The 21,473-nt window shown below is 50.9% G+C and overlaps 1 protein-coding gene across 2 annotated transcripts in view; it reads right to left on the reverse strand.

Annotated features, from left to right (window-relative positions):
- The window catches only part of lekr1 (leucine, glutamate and lysine rich 1), a 275,682-nt gene that overhangs the window by 188,280 nt on the left and 65,929 nt on the right, over positions 1 to 21,473 (reverse strand). For both annotated transcript variants that reach the window (XM_038816234.1, XM_038816233.1), the window contains exon 3: positions 8,298 to 8,512. In XM_038816234.1, coding sequence (XP_038672162.1) covers positions 8,298 to 8,512 — 215 coding nt within the window. The remainder of the gene's footprint in view (positions 1 to 8,297; positions 8,513 to 21,473) is intronic.

The raw sequence follows: 21,473 nt of genomic DNA on the forward strand, positions 1-21,473 counted from the left end.
TGCTCCAAAAGCTAGTGATTCCAAATAAACCTGTTGGACTTTAACCTGGTGTTGTAAGACTTCTTACTGTGCCCACTCCAGTCTAATTTCAGCATCGCCACATCTTGACTTCTCCTGTGGCCAGAGATTATTTGAAAATTGTCAGAGCCTTTGCAATCTCTTCCCTTGCCTCCCACAACAGACTGGGATATATCTAATCTGGGCCTGGGTATTTATCCACTTTTAATCCTGCTAAAACCGTTAATACTCCTCCCCTCTCAATGTAAATTTGTTCAAGTACATCACAGTCCTCCTCCCTGATTTATATACCTACATCGTCCTTCTGCAGAGTGAACACTCATGTAAGAGTCCCTTTGAGAAATGTGTGTTTCTCAAATGGCAGCAGTGATATCAGAGGGTGGGTGGAGCTGGGCTGTCTTTCACTTTGAGCTGAAAAGCTGCTTTGTGGCTCTGTTTAGTTTTGTTTTAGATTTGGAGAAGCTGCAGCCACAGCAAGAGGTGTATGAATCTCTGCAAGCTAAAGAATGTTCATTTGGTGATTTCAAAGCGGTAACTTCTCTCAGTAGAGATTTGAAACCTGCTGTCCTTCTGTAAAAAGGGTTTTTGTCTTATGGATGTCCTATAGAGTACTGTATTCTTTGGGGGTGTGCATTTGAATTGATGGTTGCTACGATATTCACTGTATGTTTGTAAATGTTAACTGGGTTCATAGAATAAACCTTGTTTTTGTTTAAAAATACTCTTAGTTCTCTGTTGCATCACACCTGTAAAATGGGCCCTTGTGTTCCCCATAACCAAAATCTATTTAAAGTTGTGGGTCAGGTGAACTCCATCAGGCTCAAAAAATAGGTTTAAATGAAGACATAATGGGTGGGATTCCCGGACCCCCGTGGGGGGTCCCACCCCCCGCCGTCCTCCGAATTCTCCGACCCCCCAAAAGTTGGCGAGGCGTGAACCGTGCTGCCCATCTCGGAGAATGGTGGGGACCGGCATGACGCTATGGACCCCGGGACTGCCCGAATTCACCCGGCCGCAAGTCCCACCGACGTGACCACGGGTCACACCGGCGTAAATTAAACCAGCTTATATAATGGCGTCAACCAGTGCTGATGGTTGACGTCGGACAGCGCGGAGGTAGGTCACGGCGTGGGGTGGCCGCAGGAGAAGTGACGGCGTGGCCGCAGTCTGTGTTTGTGTGGGAAGGGGGGGTGAGAGGGAGTTGAGAGGGGGGGTGGAGGGAGAGGTGGAGCGGGGTGGGGGGTGGAGGGGGTGAGGGGATGACGGGGTGGAGGAAGGGTGGAGGGGGCAAGTGCCAGAGAGTGGGGGGAGGGCGAGTGCCAGGGAGAGGGCGAGTGCCGGGGTGAGGGCGATTGCCAGGGTGAGGGAGGCGAGTGCCGGGGAGCGGGCGAGTACCGGGGAGAGGGCAAGTGCCGGAGTGACGAGGGCGAGTGCCGGGGTGAGGGGGAGAGAGTGCCGGGGAGGGCACGGGTGCCGGGGAGGGCGCGGGTGCCAGGGAGGGGGCGAGTGCCGGGGTGAGGGGGCGAGTACCGGGGTGAGGGGGCGAGTGCCCGGGTGAGGGGGCGAGTGCCGGGGTGAGGGGGCGAGTGCCAGGGAGAGGACGAGGGAGGTCACCTGGACAGATGCCAGCCTCCAACAGTCGTGCCCCCCATGCAGCCCACGGCACCTGGCTGCTGGGGGGGGGGGGGGGGGGGGGCAATGATGACATGTTGTCGCCCCCCCCCCCTCCCACTGCAGGCCATTATGTTTGCTGATCACCCAGCGATGTTGGCCACCGTGGCGGCAGACTCACTTCTACATGCTGCCCTGGGGGAGGAGGAGGGGGAGCGTGCCAGGGAGGTGGCGCAGGCTGCCGCAGAGGAGCATGCCACAGAGGGGCACGTGGCAGCGCCCAGGCTGGAGGGCCACCCTCCCGACAGGACGAGGAGGAGTAGGTGGTTGCGCCACAGCGACAGAGACGCTCGATGAGGCCCCGTGTGTGTACTGGCCCCACTCGTCGTACCAGGACCTCACGGATCGGGCCTGCAGGAGACGACTCCGGATGAGCCAGGAAACCGTGGCACACATCTGCCACCTGATGGCACACCTGGCACCGCGTGGCACTGGGGGAGGAAACTCTCAACCCCCCCCCACCCACCCACCAACCACATCCATCCCACCCGCATGCACACCACCCCTCCATTGCAGATCCACCTGCGGCACAACGGGACGGGCTCACACGGTCGCCGGTGGAAGCGTGTCTATTGCAGGCCATGGAGGATGATGACAACCCACTCTGCGATGAGCTCCTGGCTCCATATCATCGGACAATGTCTGACCCATGGCCACATTACCACCCTCCACCCGGACCATCTCTGCATACGGCCATGACACTGCAGCGCAGCCGTGAAACTGCAGCGCACGGTCCCGTCTTCTGCCCGGGGGAGATGGCGAGTGTGACCCAGGGGGAGAGGGGGCACACTCACCTGGGGCCGACGTAAGACCACCCCTCACACACACTGGCGCTGAACGCACACGACACCCCCGCATGCTTCGGACAGAGCACAAAGGCAGATTCTGTAGGTGTGAAAGTGACTTTAATGACAAACAGTCCATACACATGCCCTCGCCCCTATAACCCGTCTGTGCCCTGCACCCGTGCCAACTTACTCAGTATCGGATTGTTTGGCCTTACGGGCCCTTTGACTATGTCCAGGTGGTTCCCCAGACGGTACAGCAGAACTGGAGGTGGATTCCTGTGATTCTTGCCCTGTGACTCGAGATCCCTTTGGCAGCCATTTTCTGGGGCAGCCCGGCCTAGATGGGCCAAGCTGCGGCTCAGGCAACTGGGTTGGTGAGCTGCCAGCCTGTCCTGCCCGTTGCCCACCAGATGCACCTGGGACGGAAGGGGGGGGAGTCCGAGGTGCCGCGGTGTTCCGGGGCTTCCCCTACAGGAGGACCCATGACGGGCCCCAGCACCTCCTCCTTCCTCGGGGTGCCCAATGGCCTCCAGGCCTCTACATGGGTCGGGGATGCGAACGGACCGGCCATCCAATGCCCCTCCAACACCTGGCGCCGCCAGTCTGGAGGCCCGCCCTGGTATCGACAAGCGTCTGCACATTTGCAGCCATGGAGCTCAGGGAGTTGCCCATCCCTGTCTGTGTCTGGGCGACGCCGGCCAGCACATGGGCAATGGCGCCGATGCCCCCAGCAATGGCCTGAAGAGACTGGGCCATGGCCTGCTGAGACAGGGCTACGGTGTTGAGCGCCTCTGCCATCTGCCACTGGCTCTGGCTCATGGCATCCTGTGAGAGGGCAGCCATGTCCTGGGCCACAGATGCCGCCTACAAGGAAAGCCCCAGGCCTTGCACACTGCTCCCATGTTTGACACCGTCGCACCCATTGCCTGCACCGCGGACGCCACCCGTGCGGCTTCGGCCTGGGTGGCACCGGCACCACTCCCAGCTCCTGGACATGGGTGCACTCCTCCACCTGCGTCTGCAGCCACTGCAAGCCAGCTGTCACTCCCTTCGATCGTCCCTGGTTCGGTGACTGCATCGTGTCTATGGGTGGGTGTGGTGACTCCAGGAACCCGGGACCCGTCTGGGCGGATGTTTGCTTGCGCCAGGATGGCCTCCGACCGTCCGGCCCCTCTGCTGCTCCTACCTCCCCCTGCTGTACCGGTACGGCTGTGTTGTGCACACCAGTGAGTGTATCAGAAGCCTCATCACTAAAGTGCCCAACCGAGGTGAGTGTCTCTGCGATGGTGGAGGATGTTGGAGACAGCTGTGGCGTTGTGTAGTGAGCATCGTCCGACCCAGAATCCATGGTCCCCTGGGGTGGCGGTTCGTGTCCACCCGTCCGCTGTGTGTCACTGTCCTGTCTTTCAGTGTCATGTGTGTTGGTGTCCCGGGTAGGGGTGTCCCGGGTAGGGCTGGCCTGGGTAGTGGTGAGCTGGGTAGTGGTGTCCTGGGTAGGGCTGTCCTGGGTAGTGGTGTCCGGGTCGGCTGCGACAGGGGCCTGTGGCTGCCCCCCTCGTCGCTGGGTGTCACACGCCTACGTTGCTGCACTCGAGACGGGGGCCTCGTCTCCATGTTGCTCCGGGCCTGTCCCTGTCTCGTGGCCGCCCCGTGCGTCCTGCGGGCGTCGCCTGCCGGAAGGGCCAGGCCTGTCCCTGTCTCGTGGCCGCCCCTGGGGCATCCTGCGGGCGGTCGGCATCAGCGGGGACGGGTGCCTCGATGTTTGGTCCTGCAATACACAATACAGCATGCATGGTTAGACACACAGGCGGGCAGTGATCGGGGGAAATGGGTGAGGAGGGATATGGGGGAGAGGGGATATTGGGGGATATGGGGGAGGTGGGATATTGGGGCATATGGGGGATATTTGGGGGATATGGGAGGATATGGGGGATATGGGGGAGGGGGATATTGGGGGATATGGGGGAGGTGGGATATGGGGATAGGGGGGAGGGGGGATATGGGGGATATTGGGGCATATGGGGAGGGGGATATAGGGGAATGGGGACGGGCCGTGGGGGGTGTCACTTGGTAGTGTGCCCCCGACCTCTACATCGGCAACCTCCCGGTCCTCGGGTCCGCCTGCCAGTTCCAGGGCCCTCTCCTCATGAACGGTGAGTGGTCTCTCATTGGCTGGGCCCCCTCCGATCCTCTCATGCTCCCTGTTGTTGTGTGCGCACTTCTCCTGTGGGGGGGGGGGGGGCAGGCGGGTGGGTGGCAGGGATAAAGGGCAACAGTGTTAGGCAGGGATATACATGCAGGCCAGTGGTTATGAGTATATTGGCATAGATACGCAGCACATTAGGGTTAGGGTTAGGGTTGTTTGCACCTGGGGGTGTGCCGCATATCGGTGGGGGGAGGGGAGTACTCACCCTGGCTGCCCTGACGAGTTCATTACCTTTTTGTGGCATTGGGCGCCTGTCCTTGGTGTTACAGCCACAGCGCCGACGGCGTCAATGACGCTGCACATCCGCGACGGGTGGTGCCGTCGCGAATGGCGTCACGCCGCTACTAGCCCATTCCGGGCCGGAGAATTTGCGCCGTTTGGGGGGACCCAACGCTGGAGTGATCCGCGTCGTTTTTGGCGCCGGGTCCCGGCCATCACGCCATTTATTGGAGAATCCCGCCCAATGTAAATGAAAAATAGCTAAAACATAGAACATAGAACAGTACAGCACAGTACAGGCCCTTTAGCGCATGATGTTGTGCCGACCATTTATCCTAATCTAAGATCAACCTAACCTACCTCCCTTCAATTTACTATTGTCCATGTGTCTGTCTAAGAGTTGCTTAAATGTCCCTAATGGCTCTGACTCCACCACCTCTGCTGGCAGTGCATTCCACACACCCACCAGTCTCTGTGTAAAGAACCTACCTCTGATATCTCCCCTATACCTTCCTCCAATCACCATAAACGTATTTCCCCTCGTGACAGCCATTTCCACCCTGTGGAAAAGTCTCTGGCTATCCACTCTATCCATGCCTCTCATCACCTTGTACACCTCTATCAAGTCACCTCTCTGCCTTCTTCGCTCCAGTGAGAAAAGCCCTAGCTCCCTCAACTTTTCTTCATAGTCCAGGCAGCATCCTGGTAAATCTCCTCTGTACCCTCTCCAAAGCATCCACAACCTTCCTATAATGAGACGACCAGAACTGGATACAATATTCCGAGTATGGTGTAACTAGAGTTTTATAAACCTCGCGGCTCTTAAACTCAATCCCCCTGTTAATGAAAGCCAACACACCGTACGCCTTCTTAACAATCCTATCAACCTTGATTATTTTTCTAAAAAGAATAAAATTTTATTGATTGACTTTGAATGGTATTTTTATCATATGATCTCTCTCCTTTTGTAATGTTTTAGCCTTATTATGATCCCGGCTGATGGACCCAGGTTCGATCCCTTCCCTGGGCCACCGTCCGTGTGGAGTTTGCACATTCTCCTCATGACTACATGAGTCTCACTCCCACAACCAAAAAGATGTGCAGGGTAGGTGGATTGGCCACATTAAATTGCCCCTTAATTGGAACATAAAAAGGAATTGGGTACTCTTAAATGATACCAGTTGATGTTATAACTGGATGGGAAGATCCCATAATGGAACACTGGCTCAAAAGACTAACTTTTTTTATCAAGCATGGAGGAACATAGTTACAGAACCGCTAATTAGTTTTAACAACAAGAAAAATACACTTATTAAACATTAAAATAATGGATTACAATACAATACTTCTTTACTCCTCCCTTAGCTTAACAAATATACAACAGTTTTAAGATTAACACGGATGACAAAGTACATTTGAAGCTGCATTGGTCTCATTACATATAAAGTCCTTTTATTGGGCACACTGATTGGCTTAGGTCAAATACACGTTCCGCTTTGAACTCAAGTAAAGATCTGTGGATGCCTCATCAAAATCCCTCCAGTTGATTGTCACTTAAGAGTTTCCAAACACTAATTCCCTAAACACACTAAAATCTTCTCTCATACTCATGGGACTGGATTCTCTGAGCCCACACCGGGTCGGAGAATCGCCGGGGACACGGGAAATTCCCGCCATGCCGCTCCGATGCCGGGACGCGATTCTCCGTGGTCAACCGGCCGAACTCCCGCCGAATCCCGCCGGCGTGGTTCCAACATGGTACCACCAGGCGGGAGATCGGACCCGCGTCCACAATGGACGTCCTGGTGAGGGGGCGGGGGGGATCTGATTCTGGGGGGAGGGGCCTCCACAGGGTCCAGGCCCATGATCAGGGGGGCCTACCTCCTTCCGCACGGGCCCGCTGTCGGTCTCCCCCATGTTGCGAGGCGCCGGCGCAGAGACAGCAACCATGCAGATGTACCGGTGCGGAGACAGCCGTTGCATGCATGCGCGGACCCGCGCCGGCCGTGCAGGGCCGCCTTTCAGCGCCGGAGCAGCGCGCAGCACTCCAGTGCCGTGCTGGCTACCTGAAGACTACTGAATTGCTGGGCCAGGAGGCCCGTTGACGCCAGCGTACACCACTCCAGTGTTTACACCGGCGTCAACACTTGGCCGGGATTTCGGAGAATCCCGGCCATGATTTCCATTGACAGTTTGCATTCCAAAATCCATTCGCCGTTGCCCAAAAGAATCATGTGACCAGAGCTTCCGCACCACTTTTACCAGTGGATCCAGGTCAGAATTTATACCGATTCATTTAGGATTCCTTTGTTTCAACTGACTTCCACTGTTACACAAATTCTGATATCCAGCTAATACTATCTTCCCACTTACTTTAAAACTTGTTTCACAAACTGCAGTAGGACATTGTAAACTTTAGGATTACTTTAGAAACCTTTCGGATTACTTCAGAAACCTAACTTCTCACCAACTTCTCAGTTTTGATTGTGATGCCCACGAACAGTATCCTCCCAGGTGTCGAGAGCCAACCATCGTTTTGTTTCTCTGGATCTTGCTTTCTTGCACATTACTCCATTCTACAATTTGTCCTATTTGAGCAGAGCTGAGAGATGTTTCCTCTCCAGCATTCCATCTGCAAATGTTCTTGCTTTCAGTTAAAAAACTAAGAACAAAGGAAAGCTTCCTCTCTCTGAGAAGTGGCTACCTGTTGCTAAACAAAGCCTTTTGGTTTACTTATTTTCACACTGTAGCCCTCTTGAAGCACAATAGAATCCCAGTTGGAATTGAAACCAATCCCCACACATACAAACACCTTTGTCCAGCATAATTCTGGCTATAGGTCCCTCCCAGGCACAGAACATTCAATTAAACTCACTTAAAACTGTACCCTATTTCTAATGTATACCCATACATATAATTCCCTTAAAACACTACATTTATTTTCCTAACAGTGGCTTTGTAACTGCAATGTTGGGTTTACTTTCCCCAATCAGAGTGATTTTTTAAAACATAAACCTCAATTAATATTTAATATTTAATAATTAATATTTAAGTTCGGCAAATGTGACAGTGTGGTTTGTCAATTCAGATTTGGACTACTCGATAGTGTTCTATGTGCATGATTACGATTCAGGGAAGGAATAAGTAAGGCTAGCTCCTTATGCTGCAGAAGAGCACCTCCTGTTACTGAAGGAAACAGCAGTATTGATTACCATCATGGAGAAGTGTACGGATCAGGCCATATACTTTCCAGCTAAAAAACGCAAACAGCATTTTTGGTGAAAGGTGCAAAAGTAAAACAATACAAATCCATTGTGTGGAATGCTGGACTTTACCAGCATTTTGGTGTTACAAAAGGTGTACTCAAAGTCTGGTGCAGTAAATTTCATACTTACCTTTCTCTCTTCTGTTGATTATCACTTTTCAGCTGTTCCATGTATTGATTCATTGAACAAAGCGCTCCTTGCAGTTGTTTTTCACGTTCAATGCTTTCACGGTAAAATTCCATTTCTGCTTCCATTGCTTTCACTTTTTCTTCCATTAATTTGAATTCACGATGTATTAGATAACTAACTCCACAATATTTACAAACTGTCTCATCTTGAGGCATCTAAAAATAAGAATAGTGGGACACAGAAACTATTAATCAGAAAAGGCATCAATTACAACTAAATTATGTAGAACACAGTGGCAATGATTATCTGCAGTGAATTTGTTGAAATGTTTCCATTATCAGTATATATTACTGCACTGCAATATAAATGCTACATATTTTTCCTTATAAAATATTGGTGCATCTGTTAATGAGCAAATTGTTGTAATATCTGCATTCAATGTTTTAATGGACTACAATTTATATTTTGGCCCCAAATTTGCTAAAGTGGTTTCTGAGCACCACAACCCTTTTAAAGTGGTTTTGTTTTAAAAGGCTTTTTTTTGTCCAGGTTCCATTTAAAGTGCACTATTCCCCGTTTTAAAGTGTGCGAACAGTGTGATGATGACATCACGTTCAGAGTCTGGCTTGTGATCAGCACCATTTTGCCTTTCCTGTACAGTCAAGGAACATAATTGTTTTGCTGCATTTTCAGGTGCTAAACTAGACTTCATGTTTTACCGTTTTTAAAAAACTGTACCTTGTACTTGTTGAGAAACTTTGTAAACTTTTTTCCTTGAAATAATTCTCCATGTACTGAATCTTACAGTTAGTGTACTGTAAACTTTGTCTATCAAACCTCTTTGTTGCTGGAAAGTACATAACTGAGGAACTGCTGTGGACTTGTGTTTTTAAAATTGTTTGTTATACAATGCTACTGTTCTATACTGTATTATACTATACAGTACCTGTGTTTGAGGAACCTGGTGTAAACTTGGTGTTTTAATGATGCTTCTGCTAGGATGAATCCTGCAGGCAAGGCAACAATTTTAAAGTCACTTACTGACTGTACATAACAATATTCCATGCTGTATGGTACAAAGTTTCAATTTGTACATTGATTTTTCTGGGCAAAAATTGTCCTCAGAAACATGACTCTGGCTTTAACATTGATTTGTGTGGGAAGCCCTGGTTCACTTAAAGGGGTTTCACTTGAAATGGTGATTTTCAAGAACACAACTCTTCCGTTCCTCAATGCTCTAATTTGCGAAAAATATATTAGAATATCCCACACTGCGAGTAGTAACAATTTGGAAACCAATAGATAATTAAGAATTCATTTTACAGAAGCAAAATAATGAGCAATCTGAAGTAAAAACAGAAAATATTGAACACACTCAGCAGGTATGGCAGTCTCTGTAGAAAGGGAACAGCACTGTTCTGATGAAAGGTTGCAAACCTGAAATGTTAATTCTTTTTCTCTCTCCACAGATGCTGTAAGGGGCTGTTTCACCTGTTAATCTTTGTTAAAATTTCAACCATATTTATTTCTCTGTTTATTTATATCTGGGGAACAACAGCAATAATTCTTAATTATCTAAACCAGCAAAATAACACTGACAGAATGTGAAATATATGTTACAGACAATATGGTGAGTGTATGAAGTTCCCTTTAGTACTTCCCCTTTCCTCCCACCAATATAATTAGCAACTGAATAAAATATAGAAGATCAGGCAGCAGAATTCTTTCTTTTCCTCTTTTTCCTTTCTTGTGTTGAAACCAATGTGATGGGCTTAATGCCTCAATTCATGTATTTTGCAAATCTTGGCTGGGAAAATTTGCTTCCATTTCCATATTGTGTAGTCCTACCATAAAAAAGAAATTAAATGAAGATAAAATAGAATAGATATTTAAATTAAAATCCTGCAGTGCCAACGGTCTAAATGGCAGTGGTGATCGCAGTAGCATTAATCAATGAGCAAACAATTATTTCAAACAGGTGTTAGCTGATTTAAAAGTGGGTGGAACTATGAAAGTTAACTGTAAAAAATTTTGGAGTGGCAAGTGCAAAAGTTCCGTTGAACTATGGCCTGGTGTAAACAACGGCCTGATCCACCAATCCAATCATTTCCTCAGACTTGTGCATCATATTACACAGATATGCCATTAGGAGATGGTGCGAGACTCCTGCAAATGCTGGGCCACAGTATTTTTTAATGTTTTGGAGCTTCAAAGAGACCAATTTGGGACTGTAAAATAATTGTAAATAAAATAATTTTGCAGTACAGTGAAAATAGATTTAGCTCAAAACTTCCAAAGCGTGAGTTTGCACTGCTTAATAAGCTGGAAACCCTTGTGATGCAATGCTACAGGACATTCAATGACTTCACACAAGTGGTCCAAGATCTTAAAGTGCATCTTCGAATAGCAGATACACTCGCTGTTCATTTGAACAATGGGCGGAATTTTCCATTTTCTGCACAGAGTCCTGGCTGAGGCAGGAATACTGCGTAGCTAATCGGTTGCACACCTGGCTTTTCTTGCCATCTGGGGCACTGCCTCAGCAATCCTACTAATCTGTTGGAAAAAAGGTTAAAAGACTACTAACATGTGACATGCTAAAAGCTGTAACACTGTGATTCAGAACCATGAAGGCAGCAATCTAAGATGTGGGGCAGCAGGCAGACCTTACATGACAGCAGTGTCAGATTCCACTCCAACACTCAAACATTGGGTCAATGCTCTCAGTGCTGCAATGGAAACTGCAACATTAGCCACCAAGGCTGGAATTGAACCCGGGCCCCTGCACTGTGAGGCAGCAATGCTAACCACTGTGCCACCATGCTGTTTCCTTATTTAAGGAAAGATGTAAATGCATTAGAAGTAGTTTAGAGAGGGTTTACGAGATTAGTGTTTTTCAAACTTATTTTCAAGCGACCCATGTTTACAGAATGAACCACTATCGCGACCCTTGTCACATTCACAAACGATTCTCCATAATCACTGTTAAAAAGTCACAGTCACTGTTGCCACTTCTGTATTATTGAATGTAAATTTGAAAATTGAGCAGCTGTTACACCGTAAACGACATTTCCACCCTGACACATTGCTTAAGGGTGTAACTCAGGATTATTTGATTATATTACTTCTTCACACCCATTTTTAGCATTTGGAAAATTGCATGCAAGCGCTGGAAAGATTAACATGCTCAATATTGCAGTTTAACAATGTCATGTTCACGCGTTCAAAACCTAACCAGATCTCGGATAGAACATTACACTCAAATCTTCAACTTCTGAAACAGGAGCCCTAAGTGTTGAACAAAAAAACATGGTCAGACAGAAAGTCACTGCGCGCCTGTCAGTACCGTTTACAGGTAATTATGTAACAGACTGAAAACATGATGATAAAAAAAAGCAATGCTGGGCCTAGCTCAGCTGACCAATATGCAAAACATGGAGATACATTCCATTCCATACACATGCAGCATTTTACAGGCTCCTGTACACACAAGTATAGTTTAGTCGCCAGCTAATGTCATCTTCAGCAAACAATTGAAGCCTCGATAAAGATAGATGCAAAAGCCCTTGCTGTAGAGGAATCAATAATCACTGTTAAAAAGTCACAGTCATTGTTGGAGAATAGCGGCGGGGACCTGATGAAAAAAAGAAGCATAATTGAAGGACAAGAGCCCCGGTGTGAAGAGACAATTTGGAAGTGGAAAGAGTGGACATGGGAGCTTGTAGGGCTGGAGGAGGCTGTATGTCCAGCTTAACTGAGAGAATGATAAAAGACGCACGGGGTTTGTTCGTGACACACTGAACTCAAGAAATAATACAGATCCTGATGCTGAACACAGCAGCAGAGAATTATACAGGTCTCTGACTGCAAACAGCCCAATTCTCCTCTGGCCCAGAGAGGCAAGGAAGTCCAAGACACCGGCTTCTACATCAGTCTCGCGCGGTCATACATTGTACTGCAGTGAGAAATTACCTGGAGAGAAAACGGTAAACATGGTCAGGCGATATTAGGGGATCATTTTGGTGACCTTTTTGACAATCCATTGTACACCATCCGGCGGCCCAACCGCGGGTCGCAACACCCACTTTGAAAACCACTCTACTAGATGAATAGCAAGAATGGGTGGATTGTAATATGAGGAAAGATTGGAGAGGTTAGGTTTGTACCCACCATAGCCATTGGATCGCATCTGTAAACTTCTCTTCATCAAATGTTTCGTGAGTGTATACTGTTATGTATACTTTTTCAGCACAAATTAGTTAACCACTTTTTCATACAATTTGAACATCTATGCAATAATTGCTTTTTGATTTTAACGGATCTTTCAGCTACTCTATTTCATACACAGGAAGATACATATTTGGAGCAGGGGTCGGGAGGTTGGGGATCACTCCAGGGGCCTCGTAGATCAGGATGCCATTTAAAAATGATGACCCAATCTCTTACTACACTGGGGCGCTCCAGGGAGTGGAGCTCCCCACTGTACAAAACCAGGCGATGTGCGGCCTCAGCCGTGCATTCCCCATTGAGCCCCCTTATACAACGCGAGTGGCCATATATTTCTCGGCACTCTGATCGGAGGGAAATATGCAGTTAAACATGTTCGCTATGGGACTTTGTTCCCATTTGGCTCTACCAAACTTGAGTGTTTAAATTTAATATAAAAAGAGCTCAGTCAACAATTGCAGTGCAACACAAACAAAAAAGAATGGAGTTTCAAGCAAAATGAGTATGTCTGTGCAATGAACACCCCTTGCAAGGCACCCAAGTGGGATGTGAGAAATGTAGGAACCAAAAGATACTTGGCTGAAATTATTGGAAAGATGAGAAATGTCCATTTGGAACACATGATCTAACCAAGGGATGAACCAAAACATGAGTATGATCAAGCTCATGCCAGAACATGAACCAGTCCAGACTTCAATATTTTAAATACCAATTTATGATAAAGGAAAGTACTGAACCAAGGCCATCAGTTCAAAACCTGTAAAGCAATCAGGATGGATTTGTAAACCAGTGTTTAAACAGTATTTATAGATGCAGTTAAAGGGGGAGAAAATAGTCTGCTGTCGTCATGCCAAGTGTGCATATTCACAAAGATTTGTTTATTTTGAAGTTATATAGGGCGCGATTCTCCGGAAAGATTTCCAAGTGCTATAGCGAGCGGGAATTGCCGTGAGTTTCCCGGCACTCGGCCCAGCAAGCCCGGCAACACTATTCAATGTTAATTGGTCCACTTAACGAGGCCTCATGGGTTTCGCGACCCGAATGCCAGTTCGCCAGCTGATTCTTCGGGACCACGCTCGCCAGCCCTCCGCTAACAAGGTCGAGCAATGTGGTGATGTAACCACTGTAGTTATGTGTATTTGCAGTAGGGGGATGTATGCCTGTACCTGTAATACAGGTTCCTCCGGTAAGCCCCTGCTGGCTAGCTCCGCCCACAGGGAGCTTGTGTATAAATATGCGTGTGAGTCACTCAGACCCTAGTCTACAGTTGCAGATGGAGGAATAGCATCGCACAGCAATAAAGCCTCTATTGTACTACTCTCTTGTCTTTGAGTATAATTGTTAGCGCTACAATTTATTGCTGTGTGATTTTCCGTTCACCATGGACATCAGAATCAAGCCTGCAGCTGGATCCGCAGTCGCCTCACGCCAGAAAAGACTTTGTTCACTGGCTGGCAGTCTTCGAGGCCTACAACTCTTCAGCGGACCCTCCCCCGAGGAGGCTCAGAAAAAACAACTCCTGTACTCCAGACTTAGCTCTAGTGTCTTTCTGCTAATTCGAGATGCGACTGACTGCACCCCAACTATGGAACTGCTCAAGGAGAACTATGCACAGTCGACGAACACCCTGTTTGCGAGACATCAACTCTACTCGCGTCCAGCAGCCAGGTGAGTCGATTGAGGACTTCTGGAGGGCCCTTATACCTCTGGTACGAGACTGCGACTGCCGGGCCCTCACAGCCGCGGAACACTCTGACTTACTCATGCACAATGCCTTTGTTACAGGCATTGCATCGGACACCATCCGGCAATGACTGCTGGAAGGGGCCGCCCCCCGACCTCGCGGCCGCATGATCTTACTCCGCTAGCCACTCGGCCCACCCGTCCTGCCCCTCGTGGACCCCACAAATGGCACCCCAGGCCCACCGGTCCTACCCCTCATGGACCCCGCAAATGGCCCCCCCAGCAGCCGCCCCGCGCACTACGCCTGCACTGCTCCCCGCATCGCGCTCCCTGGGGGTCCCTACTGTTACTTCTGCGGTCAGCAGAAGCACCCCCGCCAGCGCTGCCTGGCCCGCACCGCGACCTGCAAAGCTTGTGGCAAGAAAGGCCACTTTGCAGCGGTCTGTCAGTCCCGGACGGTTGCCGCTATCGTGCCCCCGGTCCCCTCGCCTCAGCCGCTCGCTCAATGGGCTCCGCTGTCCGCTTCCCCCGACCCCACGTGCGATCAGTGGCCGCTGCCATCTTTCGCCGCCCCCGCCACGTGCGCTCCATGGGCGCCGCCATCTTCATCCACCACCGCCATGTGCGCTCCATGGGCGGCGCCATTTTGTCCCAACCCCACAACGTGCGCTCCATGGGCGCTGCCATTTTACCCACAGGTACTCCAGACGCCGCCATTTTGTCATCCCCCGGGACGGGGCCACGGGACACGGGTCGCTACCGCTCCTCGCCGGACTCATCTGACTTGACCGCCGATCACCTGCTACTCGCCTCCGTTACGCTCAACCAGTCCTCGCAACCTGGCACCCTCTTCCACATCGGTGCTGGTCAACGGCCACGTGACCTCCTGCCTCATCGACTCCGGGAGCACCGAGAGCTTTGTCCACCTGGTAAGGCGCTATTCCCTTGCGGTCCATCCCGCCAACCGGCAGATCTCTCTTGCCTCCGGGTCCCACTCTGTCCCGATCCGGGGTTTCTGCCTGGTTAAACTTACTGTACAGGGCGTAGAATTCGACCGTTTCCGTCTGTACATTCTCCCCAACCTCTGTGCGTCACTCTTACTAGGCCTGGATTTCCAGTGCAATCTCCAGAGCCTCACCCTCAAATTCGGCGGACCCCCACCTCCCCTCACCGTTTGCGGCCTCGCGACCCTCAAGGTCGAGCCTCCCTCACTCTTTGCCAATCTGACCGCAGACTGCAAGCCCGTTGCCACCAGGAGCAGACGGTACAGCACCCAGGGCAAGGCCTTCATCAGGTCCAAAGTCCAGCAGCTGCTTCGGGAGGGTATCATCGAGGCCAGCAACAGCCCTTGAAGAGCCCAGGTGGTAGTTAAGACCGGGGAGAAGCACAGGATGGTCGTGGACTACAGCCAGACCATCAACCGGTACACGCAGCTCGACGCGTACCCCCTCCCCCGCATTTCTGATATGGTCAATCAGATTGCACAGTACCGGGTCTTCTCTACTATTGACCTGAAATCCGCCTACCACCAGCTCCCCATCCGTAAATCGAACCATCCCTACACTGCCTTCGAGGCAGACGGTCGTCTGTACCAATTTCTTAGGGTTCCCTTCGGCGTCACGAATGAAGTCTCGGTATTTCAACAAGAAATGGACCGAATGGTTGACCGGTACGGACTGCGGGCCACGTTTCCGTACTTAGACAATGTCACCATCTGCGGCCATGACCAGCAGGACCATGATGCCAGCCTTTTTAAATTCCTCCACACGGCATCGCTCCTTAATCTCACGTACAACAAGGAGAAGTGCGTGTTCCGCACAGACCGCTTAGCCATCCTCGGCTACGTAGTCCAAAACGGACTACTGGGGCCCGACCCCATGCGCCCCCTCATGGAGCTCCCCCTCCCCCAAGGCCCTCAAACACTGCCTTGGGTTCTTTTCTTATTACGCCCAGTGGGTCCCACAATACGCGGACAAGGCCCGCCCACTTATCCAGCCCACACATTTTCCCCTCTCGGCCGTATTACAGCAGACATAGCTAGGGCCGGGATGCACGCAGTAGACGAGACACTGCCTTTCCAAGTAGAAAGCGATGCTTCAGATGTCGCACTTGCCGCCACGCTGAATCAGGCAGGCAGACCTGTAGCATTCTTTTCACGCACCCTCCACACCTCCGAAATTCAGCATTCCTCTGTTGAAAAGGAGGCCCAGGCAATCGTTGAAGCGGTGCGGCACTGGAGGCATTACCTGGCCGGCAGGAGATTCACTCTCCTCACTGACCAACGGTCGGTAGCCTTCATGTTCAACAACACGCAGCGGGGCAAGATCAAGAATGACAAAATCTTGCGGTGGAGAATCGAGCTCTCCACCTTCAACTATGAGATCTTGTATTGCCCCGGCAAGCTCAACGAGCCCCCAGACGCCCTCTCCCGAGGTACATGTGCCAGCGCACAAGTGAACCAGCTCCGTGCCTTGCACGAGAGCCTTTGCCATCTGGGGCGTCACTCACTTGTACCATCTAATCAAAGCCCGCAATCTGCCCTACTCCGTCGAGGAAGTACGGACAGTCACCAGAGACTGCCAGATCTGTGCCGAGTGCAAGCCGCACTTCTACCAGCCAGATCGCGTGCGCCTGGTGAAAGCGTCCCGCCCCTTTGAACGCCTCAGCGTGGACTTCAAAGGGCCCCTCCCCTCCACCGACCGCAACACCTACATCCTTAGTGCGGTCGATTAATTTTCTAGGTTCCCCTTCGCCATCCCATGCCCGGATATGACGTCTGCCACCGTCATCAAGGCCCTGGATTCCATTTTCGCCCTGTTCAGTTTCCCCGACTACATCCACAGTGACATGGGATCCTCGTTCATGAGCGATGAGCTGCGTCATTTCCTGCTCAGCAGAGGTATCGCCTCCAGCTGGACGACCAGCTACAACCCCCGGGGAAACGAGCAGGTAGAGAGGGAGAAGGCGACGGTATGGAGGGCCGTCCAGCTGGCCCTACAGTCCAGGAACCTTCCAGCCGCTTGCTGGCAGCAGGTCCTCCCTGATGCGCTCCATTCCATTCGGTCGCTACTGTACACTACAACTAACAGTACACCCCATGAACGTGTTTTTGCCTTCCCTCGGAAGTCTACATCCGGGGTGTCGCTCCCGACGTGGCTCACGACTCCGGGCCTAGTCCTTCTCCGTAGGCATGTCCGGCACCACAGGGCGGAATCCCTGGTGGACAAAGTACACCTTCTCCACGCCAACCCTCAGTATGCCTACGTGGAGTTCCCCGACGGCCGCCAGGACACAGTCTCCCTCCTGGACCTGGCTCCCTCAGGTGCCGATCCCATGCACACGCCCACTTTTCCCCCCGCGCCACCCTCCTTTTCCCCGGCGCCCCCCTATTCGTCCCCACCAGGTCCAACCCTCGTCCCCCTGCCCACACTGGAGGACACGGAAGATTTCGGCTCGCTCTCGGAGTCATCCCGCCAGCAGCCAGCATCAACACCACCAGCACCTGCACCGACATCGCCACCACAGCTACGCCGATCACAGCGGAACATTCGACCGCCGGTTCGGTTCAACCTGTGACCTGCTGACCGGATGGACTCTTGGTTTTCTTTGTTTGGACCCTCTTGTAAATAGCTCATCCTTTGTTTTATAGTTACACGTCACCCCCGCCGGACTTATTTTTTTTACAGGGGGTGAATGTGGTGATATAACTACTGTAGTGATGTGTACTTGCAGTAGGGGGATGTATGCCTGTACCTGTAATACAGGTTCTTCCGGTAAGCCCCTGCCGTCTAGCTCCGCCCACAGGAAGCTTGTGTATAAATATGCGTGTGAGTCACTCAGACCCTAGTCTACAGTTGCAGATGAAGGAATAGCATCACACAGCAATAAAGCCTCTATTGTACTACTCTCTCGTCTTTGAGTATAATTGTTAGCGCTACAAGCAACACTTGAGCTGCACTTGCTCAGCCAACCCCAGCCAGCTCACAACAGTGGCACCCAGGGACTGGCCCCAAGATTCTGGGATGCTTACCTGGGGAGGCTCCTGGTCACTGTAAAGGCCAGGAGGGATATCCTGTTCCCCCGAGGGTAAGTCACAAGGCAGCCAGTGCTGCCTGGGACGGGGTAGGCAGCTGGCTGCCTCTAACTCTGATGTGCATCCTGGGGACAAAACTAGATGTAGTGGTACAGCTAGGAGGGCAAAGCACATCGAGGATCACTGAGGGCACCAGGGGAGGGGGGATGGGGTAGTTAGGGAGTGAGGGGTGGATTGGGGGTGAACAGGCGGAGGGGATGCACCAATGGAAGAATGGGGGTCTATATTGAACAAGAAACACCCTGTGCACAACCAGAAGGAAGGCTCTCTCCACAATGCATTGCTGTATGCAGGTGATGGATGTGAGCAAGCACTCAGCAGACAGGGGCCAGATTACGGCATAGATTGAGTAGCACCAGCGTCCAGCTCTCTGCAGGTTATCATCACCCCCCCCCCCCCTTTCCTCGAAAGTGACCTGTGGCCGGTGCCGACACAGTCCCAGTACCCTGGAGTGATGTGACACATATCCTGGGAGGGTGGGAAATGGGTGACGAGTGGGTAAGGATGTGACGATTGGCTGGGCCATGTCCTAGGTGAATCGGGCCAGTATGAGGGCCTTCCTGGCCCTCCGGGCTTGCTGGGCCCTCATCGCCGCCGCCTGTCCTGCAGCCTCTGGCTGGGCCTCAGGTTCTTTCCTGGCCTCATTGTCCAGACCCTGCTGGTCTGGCGCCTCATCATCATTCTCGTCCCCATCCTCCTCCTCCTCCTTCCCCTCCTCCTCCTCCGAGGTGGCTACATGTTCCTCGTCACCAACCTCCAGCTCGTCGCCCCGCTGTTGTGCAAGGTTATGGAGGACATAGCAAAGTGGGCGATCCTCCGGGCGGTGCACTGGAGTGCACCTTCAAAGCAGTCACGGCATCAAAATCATATCTTGAAGAGTCTGATGCACTGTTCAATCACAGTCCGGGTAGCTGCATGGGCCTCGTTGTACCGGGTCTTCACTTCAGTCTCTGGCCTCTGTACTGGCATCATTCGCCAGCAGATATCCCTTATCCACCGAGAGCTAGCCATCCATCCTGGGGTGCTCCTCAAAGTGGGAAGGGATGACTGACTGGCCCAGGTTGTAGCTGTCACGCACACTCCACAGGAAGCCGACACACACATGCATTATGTGCATCTGGTGGTGGCATACAAGCTGTATGTTGAGGGACTGGGACCCCTTTTGGTTATTATAGGGCACCCCCAGGTGGCCTGTTGAGCACAGGGCAACTCATGCATGGCATCTATGACTTCCTGGACCTGGGGCATCCCAGCGATGGTGGAGAAACCTGCTGCCTGGGCATCCTGTTTGGCCTCGTCCATGTAAAAAATGATATAGTCTTCCGCCCGGCATACATGGCATTTGTGACCTGCCAGACGCACCTGATAGCTGTGGCCTGTGAGATACCATACAGGTCTCCACTCGAGCCTTGGAATGATCCCATGGCATTAAAGTTAAGGGCTGCAATGACCTTGATGGACACCGGGAGCGGGTGTCCTCCTCCTCCATGTGATGCCATGTTCGCGAGGATATGGCATAGGTGTGCACCATCTCCTCGTTGAGGCAGAGTCTCCTGCGGCATGTGCTGTCCGTCATTTATTTGAATGACCAGCGGTGTCTGTTCACCCTGCGCCATCGGGGGACTCCTCCTCTAGGTCCCTCCGTGGCCTGATGTGCGGCCGGGTTCTCAGGGTGTGAAGCGGGGTCCGGCACATGGGCCGCTGCCTCAAGCATCTGCACATGATGCTGTTGCCGCCTTCTCTGGCTTCTGGTCGCATCACGTTGCACCAGCATCACTAGGACAACTTCTGAGCAACAACCCGACCAAAGCGTTCAATATCTGTAAGGTATTGGGAGAGGGTGTTAGACCGACAAACAGCAGTGGCTCCCACCCCAGCAGCCTCCATACCCCATTCATTCCTCAGTTGAGGGTCCCCCACCGAGTACAGCAGTTCCAGCGCCCCCGGGCTCTTTGCCTGTGAGCAGAGATGGATACTCACCTCCTCGGCTCCCCACAGAAGCCCTAAAGTCAGGTTCACGATTTTAATAAAGGTTCACGTTTTTAATAAAGGAGCACTAATCGGTGTCAGCGTGGGCACTTGCTGGGGAGGCTGGTGAATGACAGGAGGCCTTTGGATGACGGGTGGCTCTCGTTACTTGTATAGAAATGAAGCTTAAGTGCTGATAATTGGTTTCTTGCCATGCTATGGCGGGATTTAGAATTTGCCTACAGGAGCAGGCCGGTTGCATCGCAAACTGTTTGGTGCCTGGCGTGGTTCTCGCTTTTAGCCTCTCCCGCTATTCACCGGCCTCGCTATGCTTGAGCACGGGTATAACGAGGCCGGAAGATCGTGCCCAGAGTTAATGAAACAGGAAATCGTTTCTTTAAAAATATATTTATTTTTGAGAAAAGAGTGGTGTAATGTATTCATATGTTATAAACATGTGCAGTAGGCAGTGATATCACTGCCAAAATGAATTGGCTAATTTGGTGGCTGTCCTTCTTTGCAACTAGCTCTCCTCCATATGCAACCATTATCCTCATCTTTAAAATCATTCATAATATCACCTCACCAGCTCAACACCCACCCCGCAACCTCAAATTCATTTTTTGCCAAAGTGATAAACTGGCACAAATGGGATGTCACACTCCTTTCAGCCAAGGAAACTGTGAATGAAAATCTTAGTTCCAAGTTAAAAAATGTTGGTTTACATACAAATATCAGCTGAATAGATGTTGAATTTCCGAGTATTTTAGAGACTTCCAAGACTATTAGAAAGTTGTTTGGAACAACTTTAATTGCAAAGGGAAGCTGAACATTGCTCAACGTGTAGGTCAGTCAGACACACATACACATCTGTGCTGCAAACATCACTCTGAGGCACATGCAGTATAATTTTGCCTCAAAGATTGGAGGCGTTATAAACAATCTTTTTAATGCTGTACATCCTTTATCTGACAGTTTGGATACTAAAATGTCCAAGTAGTAAACACATTCAAAATAGCTTTGCAGCTTAGAAAATTCAAATTGATAAATAGAATAAGGCTATTGAGTACATCCTGATATTTATCATTGAAGTTTGTTTTCGGGATGAATATAATTTTTCATTTACCTAGTGCCATGTAATCTGCCTGTGACCATTTGCTCCATTCCCTGCTGCATCAGGAATCCTTAAGAACATTGTCAGCCTT

This window comes from Scyliorhinus canicula, chromosome 13 (assembly GCF_902713615.1).
Source record: "Scyliorhinus canicula chromosome 13, sScyCan1.1, whole genome shotgun sequence".
Classification (NCBI taxonomy): domain Eukaryota; kingdom Metazoa; phylum Chordata; class Chondrichthyes; order Carcharhiniformes; family Scyliorhinidae; genus Scyliorhinus; species Scyliorhinus canicula.